General features: G+C 46.6%; 1 protein-coding gene across 1 annotated transcript; it reads left to right on the top strand.

Moving 5' to 3' along the window:
• Positions 1-352: 352 nt before the first annotated feature.
• On the top strand, positions 353-9,673 carry ARL11 (ARF like GTPase 11). The gene is made up of 2 exons (XM_076347289.1): positions 353-371; positions 7,526-9,673. The coding sequence occupies exons 1-2, from the start codon at positions 353-355 to the stop codon at positions 8,140-8,142; spliced, it is 636 nt and encodes a 211-aa protein (XP_076203404.1). The 3' UTR covers positions 8,143-9,673.
• Positions 9,674-16,457: the final 6,784 nt, after the last annotated feature.

Genomic DNA, 16,457 nt, shown 5'->3' on the forward strand with positions numbered 1-16,457 from the left:
CAAGTTGTACGAAGTGCATTTTCCGGTCCATGCTTACATTGTCATTTTAATCACATTTCTTCCTGTGGAACTGGAACGAGGGAAGGCCCCTTAAGGGGAACTGTATTTGTATATCGCAAAGCAGAATTTCCTCCAGACTAATCTGGAGAGATGAGCTTTATCAGCGTACCTCCAAGCTGTAATTTTTACTTCCCATAGAAGTAACAGGTGAGATATTACCTATATTATATATAGTGCAGGTAGGCAGTATGGTTAAGCATCATTAGATCACGTCTGTAGGGCTTCTTCTTGATAGCAACTGAAGGAATAGTAAAAAAAACAGTCCTTGCTTCATAGCTTTTACATTCAACAGATGGAGGAGCAAATACTAGGATACTTGAGAAGATGGAGTAAAAGCCTTTTTTTGGCATACATAACATTGATGTTTTTGTAAGTGTGCCCATTTTTTGCTCTTTTTTTTCTTTTCAGCTAGAAACATTAAGAATAATGGAAGAATTGAGATTAAGGTATTTCAAGCTAGTCAGAGCTGTATTTTAACTTGTTTTTAAGGTGAAAACAGCATGTATGCAGTATGTAGCATAGATGAATGTATGACCTAAACTGAGATAGAGACCAACCGTAAGAGGAAGAGCTAATGAATAGTCTCAGAAAAGGGAGTGATGGTGTTAGGATAGGTAAGGAAGCCAAAGAAGCTCAGTTTTGAATTGCCCTGAGGAGACAAAGCTGAGATGTCAGGAGTCAAGGAGGAAGAGATCTGTGAATTTAAGACATAAGAAGAAGGACCTGGAATGAGAGTTCCAGAGGTATAGACAGAAGAGTACAGAACATTGCCAATTTATGTGGGAAAAACTAAAACAATTTGGGTAGCACTTGAATAAATGAGTCTACAGAGAGGACCTGCATCCTGGTAAAATTCTAAACAGCTTTGGAAATTATAAATTCAGAGATTGGGGTAACTATTTATGAAAAATATTCTGCAGTCGTATACAAAAGATGTAGTGGTTCAAATAAAAATCAAAGCAAGGTAAGTACTTTTCCTTTCCTCATCAGTTGTTGCAACACCTGCCAGCTAAGGGATGAGAACATGAGGGAAAAGTCTTTGCTCTGTGCCGTATTTCTCCACATCTACCTCATTGTCAGGGTGCAATGAGGGCTCCCAAGGGGGTGTCAGGGCAGGGCCTGGCAGCCAGGACCCATCCCACTGCCCCCAGCCAGGGAGCAGGCAGGCTGGGAGGCATGCAGGGACAGCCCCAGCCCTGGGCATCAGGCACCTCCCTAAGAAAGGGGATGGGCTGAGGCCCTCAGGGCCCTGATGTCTTCTCAACAGCTTTTTCTTCTGGCTGTATGAGACATACAGAAATTGAACAACAGGGAAGTGTTCACTAAACAACACCAAAAAAAGCATCAAACCTTTCCCAGATACCCTGGAGCATATACCATGTCTTTTCAGGAGCGCTGAGGACAAACAAATCAACACCATGTCATGGTTGACACTGTTTCAGGCAGTGCTGGTCTGTCATGATGAGGAGAACATCGCTCATGGAAGTTCAAATGGAGACTCCATTTGGACCTGTCCTGGGCACTCTTGACATTTCCAGGTACGAGGACCAGCTCATTGTGTCCATTCAACCTGCTGTGAACGCTGAGCCCAACCACAGAAGGAGCTGAACTGTCACGCCACTGAACTCATCACAAGCAGGAGGCCGCTGGAGGCCATAGCCACATGCAGGGCAGGTCTCTGAGATTTCCCATCCTGTAGTTTTCAAATCCAAGCCTGTGACATGGGGGGAAACTTGCACGGTTGTTCTGCAAGGCAGAGCTCTGAAGTGAGCTCTTCTCAGAGCTTAGCCATGGCCAGTTCAGTGCTCCTGGTCAAACACCTTTGGGCAACTGGTAGGTACCACAAGCTGTATTTTTTCTTCTGCAGTTTGTCCGTCTCACTGACAGCAGGGTGCTCAGAAATGGAAAGCAAACAAACATTCATCCCCTTTCATGGTATCCCACTGTGTTGAGCAGGGAGCACGACCTCACACCTGTGGGCATGTTTGTGTCCTAGTGACTGCTGTCCTTTGACACAGGGGTTGCAGCAGGCTGGACAGGTGGGGACTAAGAAGAGACAAGGACCAAACTTTCTCCTTTGAAAACTGTGACAAGGCATCAGTGAGGGCGTAGCAGGTGACTTTTTGTGCTCTCCAGCTAGAGTCACATTTCTGGGCAGAGTTAACTGTGATAAGGCAAGGGCAAAGCTGATAGCATATCCACTGCCAGTTATGCTACCAAAAAGCATTTTCCTTCATCAAATGTTTGTCCCAAGAAGCAGGGGCAAAACAGAGACCATGGGATGAGCTGGGCTGACAGAGCAATGCCCTGTTTCCAACCCCACAAGGAATGCCCCAGAGGTACCAACACCTCTCTCAGAGTGCTTGATGACCACCTGAAGGGCAGGTGCTTAACATCTGCTGTGCGTTTTGTTCTGTGAATCTTGTCACGCTGAACTTTTGGGAGTCAGTCAACAACTTTGAGCAATCATATGTTGTCAAGAGATGTCACGGCAGGCAGGCTTTTCTAAGGCATGTCAAAGCCTGTGGTTGGTTGTATTGTGTAGCTTTCAGAGTATGCTAAGCCAGCTTTCAAGCCTCTGGGACTCTGTCTCAGGAAGAAGCAGCTTGCCTTCAGCTGCTGGCTCTCACAGCTACCCATCGACCCTGATGGGACAGGCAGCTTCCCGGCCACGTGCCAAGCAAACCAGCATTAGTTTGTTAGCAGGAGAGCACTGGGGAAGAGCGAGAGGCGAGTTTCCCATGGGCACACCAGAAGTCAGGGGCAGAATAAGAGGAATGGACCAGGATACAGAAAAGAAAAAGGCCAAACTTCCCTAAGCCTGAACCGTCGCATTTGGCTTTGTTGTGGCTTTAGCTTGGGGTCCTGGCTAGGTCAAGCCAGTGGTCCCCTGCAGCTCTGCAAGGAGCTCTCACAGCCCAAACTCGGAAGGAGTCCCCTTCAAGATGACTGCCAGCAGGTAGGCAGGTGGGCTCTCCAGGTCAACACATCCACTTGTGTCCAGGGCCTCCTTCAGCTCCCAGCAGGCTTTCTCGACAGTTGCTAATCTGAACATCCCCTCCATCGATGGTCCTTCCACGTATGATATAGCGAGGAGATCTTGCAGGAAACACTGGCAGGGCTGGGTGAATGGCAGCTTTGGTGGCTTTCCTCAGAGACACAAGCAAGTCTGGATGGGGAGGTACACTGTGCCTTCACCGGGCTGGGATCTACTTGTTGCTCCAAGCAGATGCCATTAGGACGAACACTCACAGTAAGGACCAGATCTACTCCTGTTATTCCTGGCTCTGCTGAGGGTTGTGTCCCCCGGAGCTGCCTTCCAAAGAGGTGACATGGGCTGGACCAAACCCCCCGCCCCAGCTCCTTCCACCACTGGGCAGGGACATGCCCTCCAGGTCATGCCTGTCAGAGGGGTGTGCTGGGGGGGGAAAGCACCTGTCTCCTGAGCTCCACAACATCACTGCTGGGGACACTGCCTGGGGACACTGCAGGGACAGCCCCAGGGAGGCTGGTTAGGGACAGTGGGGCCCCTCAGTGCCCTCAGCGCCCTGACACTCACATGGGTATTGTGAATATTATTTGGGTGAGATTTGTGAGGTCATTTGGAAATGACCCATATACTTGTATTATCTACAAAGAAATTCAGTTTTGGATGAAAAACTATTTATGATGAAAAAGTATTTATAGTTTTAGCAAAAATAATCTTTTGGTTTCAGTGGCAAGGGGGACAGCTTTCACATGCCTCTAATTACCTCTTTGATGCAAAGGTCACTGCATGTCTAACAGAAGAGACAGAGCAGCAGTGGCTGCGCAATGCCTGTGAGGCCATTAATGGGAAGTGTTTTGCACTGACAAAAGGGAAAGATCGACATGCAGTTTCCTTGGAAGTTTCTGCCTTGCTTTTCGGGATACTTCTGGTAGTTTGGTAATGTGTAATAAGGGGCACTGCCTTCTCAGGAAGCGTTTCTGATGGACTCAGCCACACCTTTTACTACATGATTAACACTGATTTCCAGTGAATTGGTTAGAATTAGACCTACCTGCTTCAGAGCTCACACTGTTTTGGTGTATGGCATTACATCCATGAAGACTTTCTTGACAGCCATGCTAGGAGCGTCGTGGTCTAACCCTGTGATGACGTGATCTCCCTAGGGAACCATCAACTATCGGCTTCTTCTCCAAAGCTTGGATCTCATGTTCTACTGCAGGTCAGAGGATCATAGAATTATAGAATGGTTTGGGTTGGAAGGGACCTTTAAAGGTCATCTAGTCCAACCCCCCTGCCATGGGCAGGGACATCTTCAACTAGATCAGGTTGCTCAGAGCCCCGTCCAACCTGACCTTGAACACTTCCAATGATGGGGCATCCACAACTCTGGGCAACCTGTGCCAGTGTCTCACCACCCTCAACGTAAAAAATGTCTTCCTTATGTCCAGTCTAAATCTACCCTCTTGCAGTTTAAAGTCTTTTTCTTCCTTCTGTCTGCGCCCCATGGAGTGAGGGCAAAATGCTTTGACAGTGAATATAGTAATTGGGACAAAATTCCAGTTACTAGAAAATTTAGGGCATGGGGAGGAGGGGGGATTCTCTCCTATAGTGCTAGTCCTGATTATTGCTCCTTGTGATGAATATCAAGGAAACAGAGGAATGCATGCCTAACAAACAGCAAACAAATAAACTGACTGAAATTCTATGAAATTATAAATGGAATTAGCAACAACTGGCTTTGCTCCTGTGAATTCGGAGACATGAAACACAAGGCAAGAACATTTGTTCTGCCCATGTAAGATGTAGCTGGGGTAGGGGCTGTCCTCGTCTGTGAACACAATTTCTGAATTATTTTGCATGCGGCCTTTCTGCTCCGGCAATAGACTCACTCAGAGGTCATCTCGTCTGCTTTTACTTTCTTTTCTTTCATTCTTTCTTAAACAGAATTGCAATTGCTCCCATGTATTATTTATTGGAAATACTATGCTTTTATAACATAGCTGTGGGTGGAACAGACTCTGTAGGCACAGTTTGCACCCCATATTTGGAATAATTGGCAGGAAGAAAGAAAATAGGCTGCGGTTCAATACATAGGGTATGAGAACGTTAAAAAAAAAAAGAATATAGAGTTGCCTCTATTTGCCCATGGCACAGAATAGAGTAATTCATAGGCAAATAAATAGAAAACCTGAAAGCAATCTTCAATAAAACTGTACCCTAGTTGCATTCTTTATTCTGGCTTTATTTCTTCTTTTTCTTTTCTTATTTTTTTTTTTTTTACAGAAGCAGCCTACTTCTGTAGCATGTTAGAGAGTGATGCAATAAAGACTCCATCACATCATATTTCAAATACTCAATTACTCATCGGATGGTAGAATCTCCACCCTTGCTTCCTGTGTCTATATTTTAGTTTACTAAAAAGAAATTTCAGTGCTGTGAATGTCTGGTCAGGTGAAACAGATGTGTGCCACAGCCTCCTATCAAGCCTTGGAGAAGACGAGCAGTAGCAAAGGCAGGAGAAACATGGAAAGATCAAGAGAAAATTCATTCGACCCACTGGTACATCAAAAAATACCAACTACATTGATCTTACAGCATGATGCAATATGGGGAGGAAGGTTTTCCCAAAATGGAGAACAAGCAGATTAAGGAGCCAGACAACAATTTAACTTATTTTTAAAAAAGAAGAACTGAGACAAATGGGTAACCCTCAGGCAGCAGCATGCACTGCAGAGTGTGCAAACAGTTCCCTGAAGGATCGGGATCCGCTGCACATCATAGTTCTCTATTTATTCCCATCTAGAGAGCTTCCTGCCCTTTTTCCATTTATAGACTGGTTTCAGAAAAGATCACACATGACCATATACTGCATGATTTATCACATGCGTGGTGGTACATTTATACTGTTAGATTAACTCTGCAACAACTGCTGTAAATAAGCATTAGCTTTTGAATAAAGCCTGACCATAGCAACACATCTTACATACCCACAAGCTGCACAAAGCTTGTGGAGGCTCTTGGTGCCAACCAGCTCTGTGGGTTAACTATGGGAGAGATGTATCACAGAAAAATCTCGCAAAATATGGTCTGTAGGACCCCTTGCAATCCCGTGCAGCCTATCTGGGCTGGACTCCTTGTTTTGTTTTGTTTCTCATTCATCTTCCTTTCTCTAAAGATGGAAAACTGACACATCTTGCCCCCAGGGTGAGAAATATGTCTCTGGTTGGCCACCAGTGACCTGGTCACTGACCAGACAGTCCCTTTCACGTGATGAACTTCATCCCCAGCAATGGTGGCTTGCGACATAGAGGCGTCTTGTGGAGATCATCGCTGGGGAAACTGCATCTCCCACAGATATGTGGAAGTCCCCCGCAGTCCCAGGGAAGTGCAGATGAATCACATTTCCTTCTTCATCCTCAAATAAAAGTGGCTGGAGAGCAGCTCTGCGTTAACGACGCGATGTGAGATTTACAGATGCTTTCAGTTCTGCATGCCTCTGGGCAGCCTTTTAGGAGCAAACCCCAACCGATAAAGAAGGTAAATACCAGCTTTGCTGGGCCTCTGCCTGGCTGTCATCAGCTGCTCTTGCATGAGCGACTCTGGGAGCTGTTTCAGCAGCACATTCTTGCCTCTGGCGTGTAAAGTTCAAGTGTTGCTATCTTGTTAAACATTTTTTCCCTTCTTTTAAGGGATTTTTTTACCCCCTCAGCCACAGAGGACTGACTTTGCTTCACTTGCAAAAGTTAAAATGTAGTAAATACCTTGATATAAAGAATTTTATAGATTTTCACCCCAGGGAAAGCTTTTTGACTGGTCGTATTTCAATGAGATACTAAAAAATCATGCTTTTGTGCATTTTTTAAAATTGCTGTTGTTACCATCTGCACAACAGGTGGTGAAAGCTGATGCTACGGAGATTGGTTTTGTACTTTCTACTGTAAGACTGGCAGAAAAACTATCAGTTGTCTTGTTGCTCATGTTTAAACCCACACCCATGAGCTGTGATTCAGCAAATTCCCGGAGTAACTCTGGTCTGAAAGCCGGGTTCCTCCTTGTCCTGTCCTGCCAGGGGTGGATTTCCTCTAGAGAAGCCAATGAACAAAAGCTCATTTATTTCTGTATGACGAGGAGGAAACTTGCTCCACCATCTCCCCACCTCTTCCTGCAAAACGTTGGCTCTCTTTTGCACCGATCACTTCAGGTCGCAAATGAAAATGGAAGTTAGCAGCAGCAGAGCTGGGATATAGAAATTGTTGTTTCCACCGGCGCTCCCTGGCTGTGTTCCACACCTCATAAATAATAGCTCTCACCTCATTTTAGCTACAAAGAGAAGCAAAAGCAAGTGGCCTGTGTCTTTATTCAGCAAACCTAAGGTGCTCTCTTGGAGAGGCAGAACTGAGCACTGTTATTAACTGACATTATAGAGGAAATACGCTTTCTTTCTTTTTTTTTGGCTGCAATTTTTTTGCCACGGATGCGACATCTTGATGGGGAAGCTGATCTCCAAAGGCCGGCGCAACAGAGATGCTCGAGTTGTCATGCTGGGGCTCGACTTCGCTGGCAAATCCACCCTTCTGTACAAACTGAAGAACGGCCGGGCTGTGGAGACCTGCCCAACGGTGGGCTTCAATGTGGAATCTCTGCAAACTCCCTGTCGCGTATCCTTCACCCTCTGGGACGTCGGTGGACAAGGCAGTCTGCGGGCAAGCTGGCCTGACTACCTGGAGGACACCAACACCCTTGTCTTCGTGCTCGACAGCACAGACACGGCCCGGCTGCCTGAAGCAGCAGCGGCGCTGGAGGAAGCGCTGAGCCACCCCAGCATGGCTGGCGTCCCCGTCCTCCTCCTGGCCAACAAGCAGGAGGTGCCGGGAGCGCTGGATCCCGCTGAGCTGGGGGAGAGGCTGCAGCGGGGGAGGCTGGCGGGGCGCCGCTGGGTGCTTCAGGGGTGCAGCGCCCACACCGGACAGGGCCTGCAGGAAGCCCTGGCCGTCCTGGGAGAGCTGCTGCGGGGTCTGGAGCAGAGCTCCCCGTCCCAAGAGCAGCCCCTCACAGGGCCGGCGGGGAGGAGGCGAGCCCCCGTGCAAACCTGAACCTTGAGTGGACCCTTCCCACTCGTTGCTGCCTGCAGGTTTGCTGCGGAGGATCCCAGCCCCCAGATGACCCCTAAAATGAGCAGACCTGCAGTTGGCACATGCCACGCCGAAAAACACCCAGCTGCTTGCCACCAAAACCCACCAGGAAGATCTCTGAGCAAAACTCCCACCGTGGAGCAATTTTGGCTCCATCTCTTGGACTCTCATCACCGGCCGCAGCTTGTCCCTCAGTCGCCAGGCTCTGCTCATCCATTGTGTGTGTGTCCAGTGCTTCAGCAGGGATGGTTTTTGCCAGAGCAATATAAATTATACCAGAGATGCGCACAAGGGACAGAGGGGGTTATTTTCTTTCCGCGGCTCCCAGCCCCGATGCAGCTATTCTGATGGGGTGATCCCCACAGGGGGGTGTTTGAATGTGCCCCATGCCGCCTCTCGCTCAGCTCTAATCGCACGTTCATCAGCTGGAAAAGCAGCAGCTGCTAAAAGGGGATGGCTGAACTGGAGCAGCGTAAGCACAGGACTTCGAACAGATGACAGCTAATTGGTTTTAATGTGGCATCTACGGGTATAATCTTTGAGCCATGGATGTGAGTCAGGATTGGATGGCGTAATGCGGTATATATTAATTTCTGCGTTTCTTGTTTTGGGTCTTTCTTTTCCATTTGTTATTTTTACCAAATAGTGATTTCATGAAAATGGTACCTCATTTTCTTTGGATTATATTTAAATATAAAGAAATCAAATCTGACCTCTAGATGCTTGGAAACCTGTCTGCATGGCCAGTCAACCTCTAAATATCCTCATGGTGGCCTGAACAGCCAAGTTGAAGCCCCGTCTCTAAGGCTTTTTGAAACTGGATGAGGCCACTCTGCGGGCAATGATTGGTAACCATGGGCACCTATGGGCACAGACAAGTTGGTAACCAAAGGGCTCTCTGCATTCAGCTGCATCTGGGGAGTCGAAATGCCCCTGGCAGCTCACAATAGGGCTGGGTCCCTTGTTGCAGTGATGGTCTTTGTCCGATCCTGCTGAACCTACCATTGGAAAGACCTATAAAATGTGTGCTGGAGGGCTCCCTGTACCCAAAATTCTGTTATTCAGGGTTAAAATTAAGAAATTTCATAGTAGTCCCTACTTTATTATTAAATGAATGCAAGTGGTGGGGGAAGGGGAGAGAAAGGACACAAAATTTTCAGGCAGCAGAAGTCAGCTGCTTTCAAGGAAGAACTTATTCAACTGAGAAACACCAAGGAGAAATACACGATGAAATCCTCTTCTGTTCATACCAGAGCATTTTACAGTTGTTAAGGAATTAATCATCCAGCTGTTACTGGTACTGTTATTAGCCTCATTTCGTAGAAGGCAGCAGCTGGAAAACAAGGCTTAAACAGTCATGAAGAAACAGAATATGACATTTATAGGAAGGTCTCAATAAAAGAAATCCTTCCCAGTGGAAGAAGTCACGGGTTTTGGCTGTGTTAATATATAAGAACTGTTATATGCTATAAAATAGTACTGCAGTGTTGATCTGGCCTAAGTGATCATGGTTATGAGTATACTTAAACAGCACTGAATTGTATAATGAATTATATGACAAAGCTGTGTGCATGGTAAGGAGGACAAAATCACGTCTTTAAATCTTTGCAGTTAACATAAGCAGGTTGATCTGCCTTTGGCTTGTTGTAGGTGGTCACTGTTTGCTTCTAACACACAAGTCTCCAAGGCCAATGTTGGGTATTTGGCTGTCAGAGGTGGACCAAGCAGTTTTTGTGAGGCAGCACACATGCTAGTATCTTGACAGAGATGAATGAACTCAGGTCATCTATGCAACCCAGTCGCCAGTACATGAAAAAGCCACATCTTCTCAGGGGCCCATCCAGCTGTTTTGATCACCAGTCCTAGAGGCACAATGCAAAAGGCTCTGTGTCATATTGCCATGCCAAAAAAAATTCTCTTTATTGAGTTCGCTGGTGTTTTGGTCTTGCATCTCATGTGGTACAAAGCTGAGTATTGTACATTAGGGTGGGAGATCAGGAATAGTTTAAACTCAACACAGACTGCAGGGTTGTCCTGATGATGTTTTACTCTTATTTGGCTCTTGATGTGTGCATTTGACTCTACAGGATTGTCTGCTGCTGGTTAAAAAAGGCACTGAAGCCTTCCCATTTCCCCATGAGTGTTTTTTAAGCCCTTTAAAGAGAAAAAATAGGCTCCTCTAGCAGCAAATAGGGGTAACCACCAGCCTTTGTTAGATATCGCCAATTAAAAATTAAAATAGCGAGGTAGGGAAGAAGGGGTGGTTCTTGGCAGTGATAACCCTGAATGCCTGAAACTGATGAAGCAACATCCCAGTTACTGAAAGTGTTCTCACTTCCCCTGAAGCAGTAATTTGGCAAAATACCCCATCTCATGGGGCGTCATGTGATTTACCATCCTTGTTTTCTGGAATAAGTCTTTTCTAGATGCTCGGTCATATTACTCAGTTCATTTATGCCATTGTTAGAGACTGTCAAAACGATGCTGGGTCATAATGTTTGAAACAGCAACACAGAGTTTACTTGTAATTATTTTCTCTTCTCTCCTGTGTCGGAAAGCGTGTTAAAAGAGGTCAATCTAATGAGCCCTGCACTGCTCTAATCAAATGTTTGCAGGATGCTCACCCAATGGCACTTAAATGCTTCAGTGTCAAAACTCCTGCACAGTTCAAAAGGAGCGGCGTGGAGGTTTGCAGGAGGAAGCCAGCTCTAGGGAGGGAAGTTTGTTGCCTCTTTTTCTTGGTAATTCTGCAGGAGATCTGCTGCCACATGGAGCGGTATTAATCCCTTAAACATCTGCACTTAGGGACTCCAGCCAGGAGGGCACCCTTGAACTTACAGTTTCCATCTTCCTGGGTGTGTGATAGATGTCACAGCCTCTGCGCTGATTTCTAAAATAACACAGCTTCTCTCTTAGTAGCAGGCAAAAGAAAAATCCATAGGACACTTTCTTGTTTCAGGTTCCTCACAAATTTGAAGTATCCTTTGGATTATTGGCCCCAGAGCCCGCTCTGGTTGCTCAAGGTTCCTTTTTAGCAGCTTTTCTGGATGCTAAATCCATCCACTTGCTATCCCTGATGTTGGCTATCTCAAAGCCAAAAGGAGATGTTTGGAACAGCAGGCTGTTTCTCTTTTATTTCCTTTCTGTTTTTTTTTCAGCAAAAAGAATTTATTTGGCTCTCTTTATAAAGGAAAAGTATTGCTTGGGAATAGTTTCACTGCTGTTTTTTTCCCCTACCACCCTGGTTATAACTTGCATCCCGCCTCCAGACTCTGCTAGTAGCTTCCTACAGTTTCATCAGCTCTCTTTAACTGACCTGGTCAGTATTTAGTTGTTAATGTGGTCTGCTTTTCCATGATCTTGAATCTGGTGGTTATGAGCTAAATGTATTGGCAAAGTGGCCGATTCATAGGATAGCAAGGTTTGGAAGGGACATCTGGTCCGATACCCTGCTTAAATCAGGTTGCTTAAGGCCTGGTGCAGCAGTGTTGAATGCCTCCAAGGATGGAGGTTCAACAACCCAACACCTTTAGAGGCACTCTGGTAACCTTTACAGTAACGTAACCAGAATCCATAATTGTGCATTAATCTTCCAGGTCACCACTCCACTGAGAAAAGCCATACTGGTAAGTATCTGCCCTTGCTTGGAGCTGTCAGAGCAGCCTCCTTGCCCAGGGCTATCAGCTCCTCCAGCCCTGGGACCTCCCATCCCTTCTCTGCTTTGCAGGGATCACTGCAGCAGGAGCTGCCTCCAGGACAGCCGAGACACTTTGGTCATCTTTCACACTCTTTATGAAAGGACACAGCTAATTACTCACGGATTTACTAACATTTCTGTGGGACTGGTTTTTAAAGCAGCTTCAACAAACCCTTTTCATGACTATGAATTCCGTGCAGATTTATTTCTTAATTTCTGACAAGGAGTTTTCCATCCGCCCCCAGAGAGAAGGAAAGCAGCAAGCTGGAAAAAAAAAAACAACATTAAAAACCAGTACAGGAAGGACGATTCACCTTTTCGCCGGTCTCTTCACAACTTCCATATTTCAGCCAACCCATGACACAAAACGGTTTCTACTTGTGCGTTAGCTGATTTCTGCTCTTGGCACTGTTTCTTTGTTTTTGGATGGACCTACATGGCATTTGCCCCGCAGTTACTGACGGGGCTTCTCTGATGGATTTCACCATGGTCTTGCTGAAGGGCCTGAGATCAGAGGGGAACCAGGCGATCCCAGGGCTGCAGGGCGAGGGCATGAATGGTTGCCAATGAACTATTTAAAGAGGGAACAGGCAGCCACAGGGCGCATGAGAGGGAGCTGTGACCAGCTGTAATGCCGGGAGAAGAGTGTTAGGGCAGCAGCCAGAGACCTGGGAAAGGCCTGGGGGAAAAAAGGTCAATAAGAATTTTAAAAAAAGCTAAGAAGAGATTTCTTTTCAAATGCAACATGAAAAAAAAGATTGAAAAAAAAAACCCTTTTGTTAGGAGACAGGCTGTGTAACGCAGTGGAATGTCTTAATTGTCATTTTAATATACCTAACGGCTGTAAATTAATTTCTTCCTCTTAAAGAAACCCTGAAATACCACCTAGAAAGATTCACCGCATGTAACTCACCAAGAAAAAACAAGGAGTAAAACCATGTGTGATGCCACCTCTCAAAAAAACCTAATAACCTTGCCAAATGGTATTAAAAACCAGTCATGCAATTATGACTAAGACAAATGACAAACTACAGTTCAAGACATGACAGCCTTCAAAGGCTTAATTAACTGGCCTTCATCTAAATTTTCCGATACTTGATTTGTTAGTGATGCGTTTGCTTGAGCCGCAGCCCTGAGCTTGCCGTCCAGATAACGTTAAAAATGCCAGGTGAAGGCTGGCGTTTGGGTTAGGACCTCAGCAATGCACCCATGGCTGGGAGCACGTCATCCCCCCACCTCGTACTTCACACAATGCGAAATTTGTATGAAATTCCTGCAAAAAGGAAAAAAAAAAAGATAAATTAGCCATCTGATGTGAAAGGCGATGCTGACCCAGACCTCTGCCCGCGCCCCTGCCTGCCTCTCTGTGGTCGGACCAGAAGCGTAAACCTCTGCTCCGACCCAATCCGACACCTGTCACCCCCAAAGCTCTAATGCTTTAAATCAGTCCAGCACCATCAACGTCTTCTCTGCTAATTGCTGTGAGAAACAATCTCCCTGGAGCTCCCAGAGCTGATGAACTGTTCTTAAATTCTCCCTTAGGCCTCAGATTTTTATTAAATTTTTTTTGGCCTGTGCTGGCTAACCGCATTTGGATGTGGTAACGAGGGTTTTTCAACAGGCCGCAACCACTCACACAAACAAAAACCGCTTGGCTATCGGCAGCTCTGCGGTAACGCTCCGCTTTGCCTTGGATGTAGGAGCAATATTTGCTTTTTAACCAAACCGTGGTGGGGTTATGAAGCTACTGGTTTCTGCAATGGGAGGACAAACTCACGCGGGCCCACGTGAGGTTTGATAATGGAGGGAAAGGACTTTGGAAAGACCACACTGGAGGTTTCCTCGGGAAGAAAAATACCAGCTGAGAGCAGAGCTGGGGCCCTCATTTCCCGGGGGGCGTGCGATCAGGTGGAGGGTCTATTCTGCTCATAAAGACACGCACTTTACTCCTCATTATTTTCTGCCTTTTGACAGCACTTAACAGTAGTCCTTTTCTTTGATAATAGTGTAAATGAAGACCCATGCTAAAAGTCCATCCCCCAACACAGGCAGTATTTCCAGAGACACGAGGTTTGGGTCAGTACAGGGCTGGAGCAGGAGTCCAGCACCGCACCAGTTGTAAGGTATCTGCACAGCATGCCTCAGGGTTGAGGATGGAGAAGTAGCTTCCCCCTGTTCCTGGGGGAAGGTCAATACAGAGGCAAAATATGACAGACCATTCCCAAGGATGCCCCATTTCTGCAAGACAGGATGGACCCGTCACCAGCAAAGCAAGGGAAGCTCAGCAAGGAAGAGCAGGTTTTGGGCTGCAATCACGGGAAAGCGGTCCCGAGCCTCCAGAGCTGCCGCGGGAGGGATGGAGACAACGTCTGCCGTGCCCCCGAGAAAAAGCAGCTCTTCAAAGACAGCACATGGGAACGACTGGGAGGGTGGGGGGTGCATTCGGGTGGAGGTGGCTGAGGGCAACCCCAGGGCTTAGGACGATATGGGCACCACAGCCTGGCAGAAAGGCGCTGGTTCAGCCCCTTGGTTCCCCCTGGGCTTTCTCCCTTACAGAGACCTTTATTCTCCCGTATTTTCTCCCTGCACTTGTGACTTACTTCAATCAGATGCCGCTCTGTCTTCGATAAAGAAAACAGCCTCAATATTTTTGTTGTTCTTTTCTGCACCCTATCTTCATCCCATATTAAAAAATTGCTCACGTTGCCATCTATCCCCCCAGCACCACCAGCAGAGGTAACAAATGACCTTGTTGTTCCCTCCCCTTCCAGAGCTGAAGACCCCATTAGCCGCCTCCACCGCTGCATGGGATCTCACGCGCCGCTGCTGACAGGAAAGCACTAACGCAGGAAAACTGCAGGAGAACAGGTCCTTTGCAAAATACGGTGGGCGCCCTGGCGAGCGTTAACTCTCCGGGAAAGATCAGGGCCTCGGCCAGAGGGAGAAGCTGAAAACACCACAGAATGGCTTATGGCAGGCTGTGCCTTACTGCGTCCTCGGGGCTGGCCCTGGCTCGCCCTGCTTTTGCCTGTCACTTTGATCTCGTCACGGGCAGCAGTCTGCTGAGATGCGGTTCCCCAGCCACCCGGTTCACGGCCACTAGCGCTCCAGCCACACGTGAGCATATCACGATCTCTGCCATCTTCCTCATGGGAGATGCATCCTAATTAAATGATTTCAGTCTCATTTTGGTGCTGGAACTTAATGGAGCTTCTTGCCATTTTCTTGGAGGTGATGTGCCCCAGGAAAGAACACAGGGGCAAGGAAAGAGCTTTTGAGAACATACTTGTGGTGAATTTCGAGACTGCATGTTATACCCATGATGCTAGTACAACTACTGCACTAAAAGTCACGTCAACCTTTTAAAAAGGAAAAAAGATAAGGTAGCAATGTAAATAATACATCTGTTAAAAAAAAAGCTAAACAAACCCCCAAACCCTAAAAACCAGGGACAGTGCAGGAAGTTTCAGCTGCAAAACAAAAGCTACACCCAAACCAGGCTGCCTCATTAAAGTCATCAACTATGGAGTCAAGAAAATTAAGAAGTCGGGGTCAGACTGTTTGTTTTTGTCACGTCCTGCCTGGATTTTGCTTTATTTATACCTAGTTTGGGCCACAGCATTATGTATTCCCAGCACCGCACATCTCTGTATTCAGCAACTGAACGCAGCACATTCAGTCCAAGGGAATAAACCACAGCCGACACGGCAGTACATGCTCCACACTGTAGCTTCAGGACAAATATCTTCCCAGAAACAGAAACTATCAGTGCTCCATAAAAGTTTCCTTTTAATTTCTAAAGGTTTAGAAGCAGTGATATAAAAATAATTTTTAAAAGCTACGGTAATTTTTCTAGGAGACTTTGTCATTCCAGCTTTGGCGATGTGTGGGTGATGCTCACCTGAATCAATTGCAGGAACGGTCGGTGGGAATCTCGCCGTGCCTTCACGCTGGTTTAGCACTTGGTGGATTACAGCCACAGCAGGCTTTGGGTAAGGAGGACACCTTTTTTTTTTCCAAATGACCTGGAAGCAAAAGAATGTGTTTTTCCCCTGCTGTCCTATCCAAGCTCCTCAGCAGCAGCATCCTGCCTAACACCTGCTCTCGCCTGAGGTGTCCTGGTTTCGGCAGGGATAGAGTTAATTTCCTTTCTAGTAGCTGGTACAGTGTTTTGGATTTAGGATGAGAACAAAGTTGATAACACACCGGTGTTTTAGTTGTTGCTAGGTAGTGCTTACACTAGCCAAGGACTTTTCAGCTTCCCATGCTCTACTGACTGAGGAGGCTGGAGGTGCACAAGAAGCTGGGAGGGGGCACAGCCAGGACAGCTGACCCAAACTGGCCAAAGGGACATTCCATACCATGTGCCGTCATGCTCAGTACATAAACTGGGAAAAGCTGGCCGGGGGGGCCGCTGCTCGGGGACTGGCTGGGCATCGGTCAGCGGGTGGTGAGCAATTGTGCTGTGCATCACTTGTTTTGTGTATTATTATTATTATTATCATATTATTATTATCATTTTATTTCAATTATTAAACTGTTTTTATCTCAACCCACGAGTCTTTCTAACTTGTGCTCT

Source organism: Aptenodytes patagonicus, chromosome 1, assembly GCF_965638725.1.
Source record: "Aptenodytes patagonicus chromosome 1, bAptPat1.pri.cur, whole genome shotgun sequence".
NCBI lineage: Eukaryota > Metazoa > Chordata > Aves > Sphenisciformes > Spheniscidae > Aptenodytes > Aptenodytes patagonicus.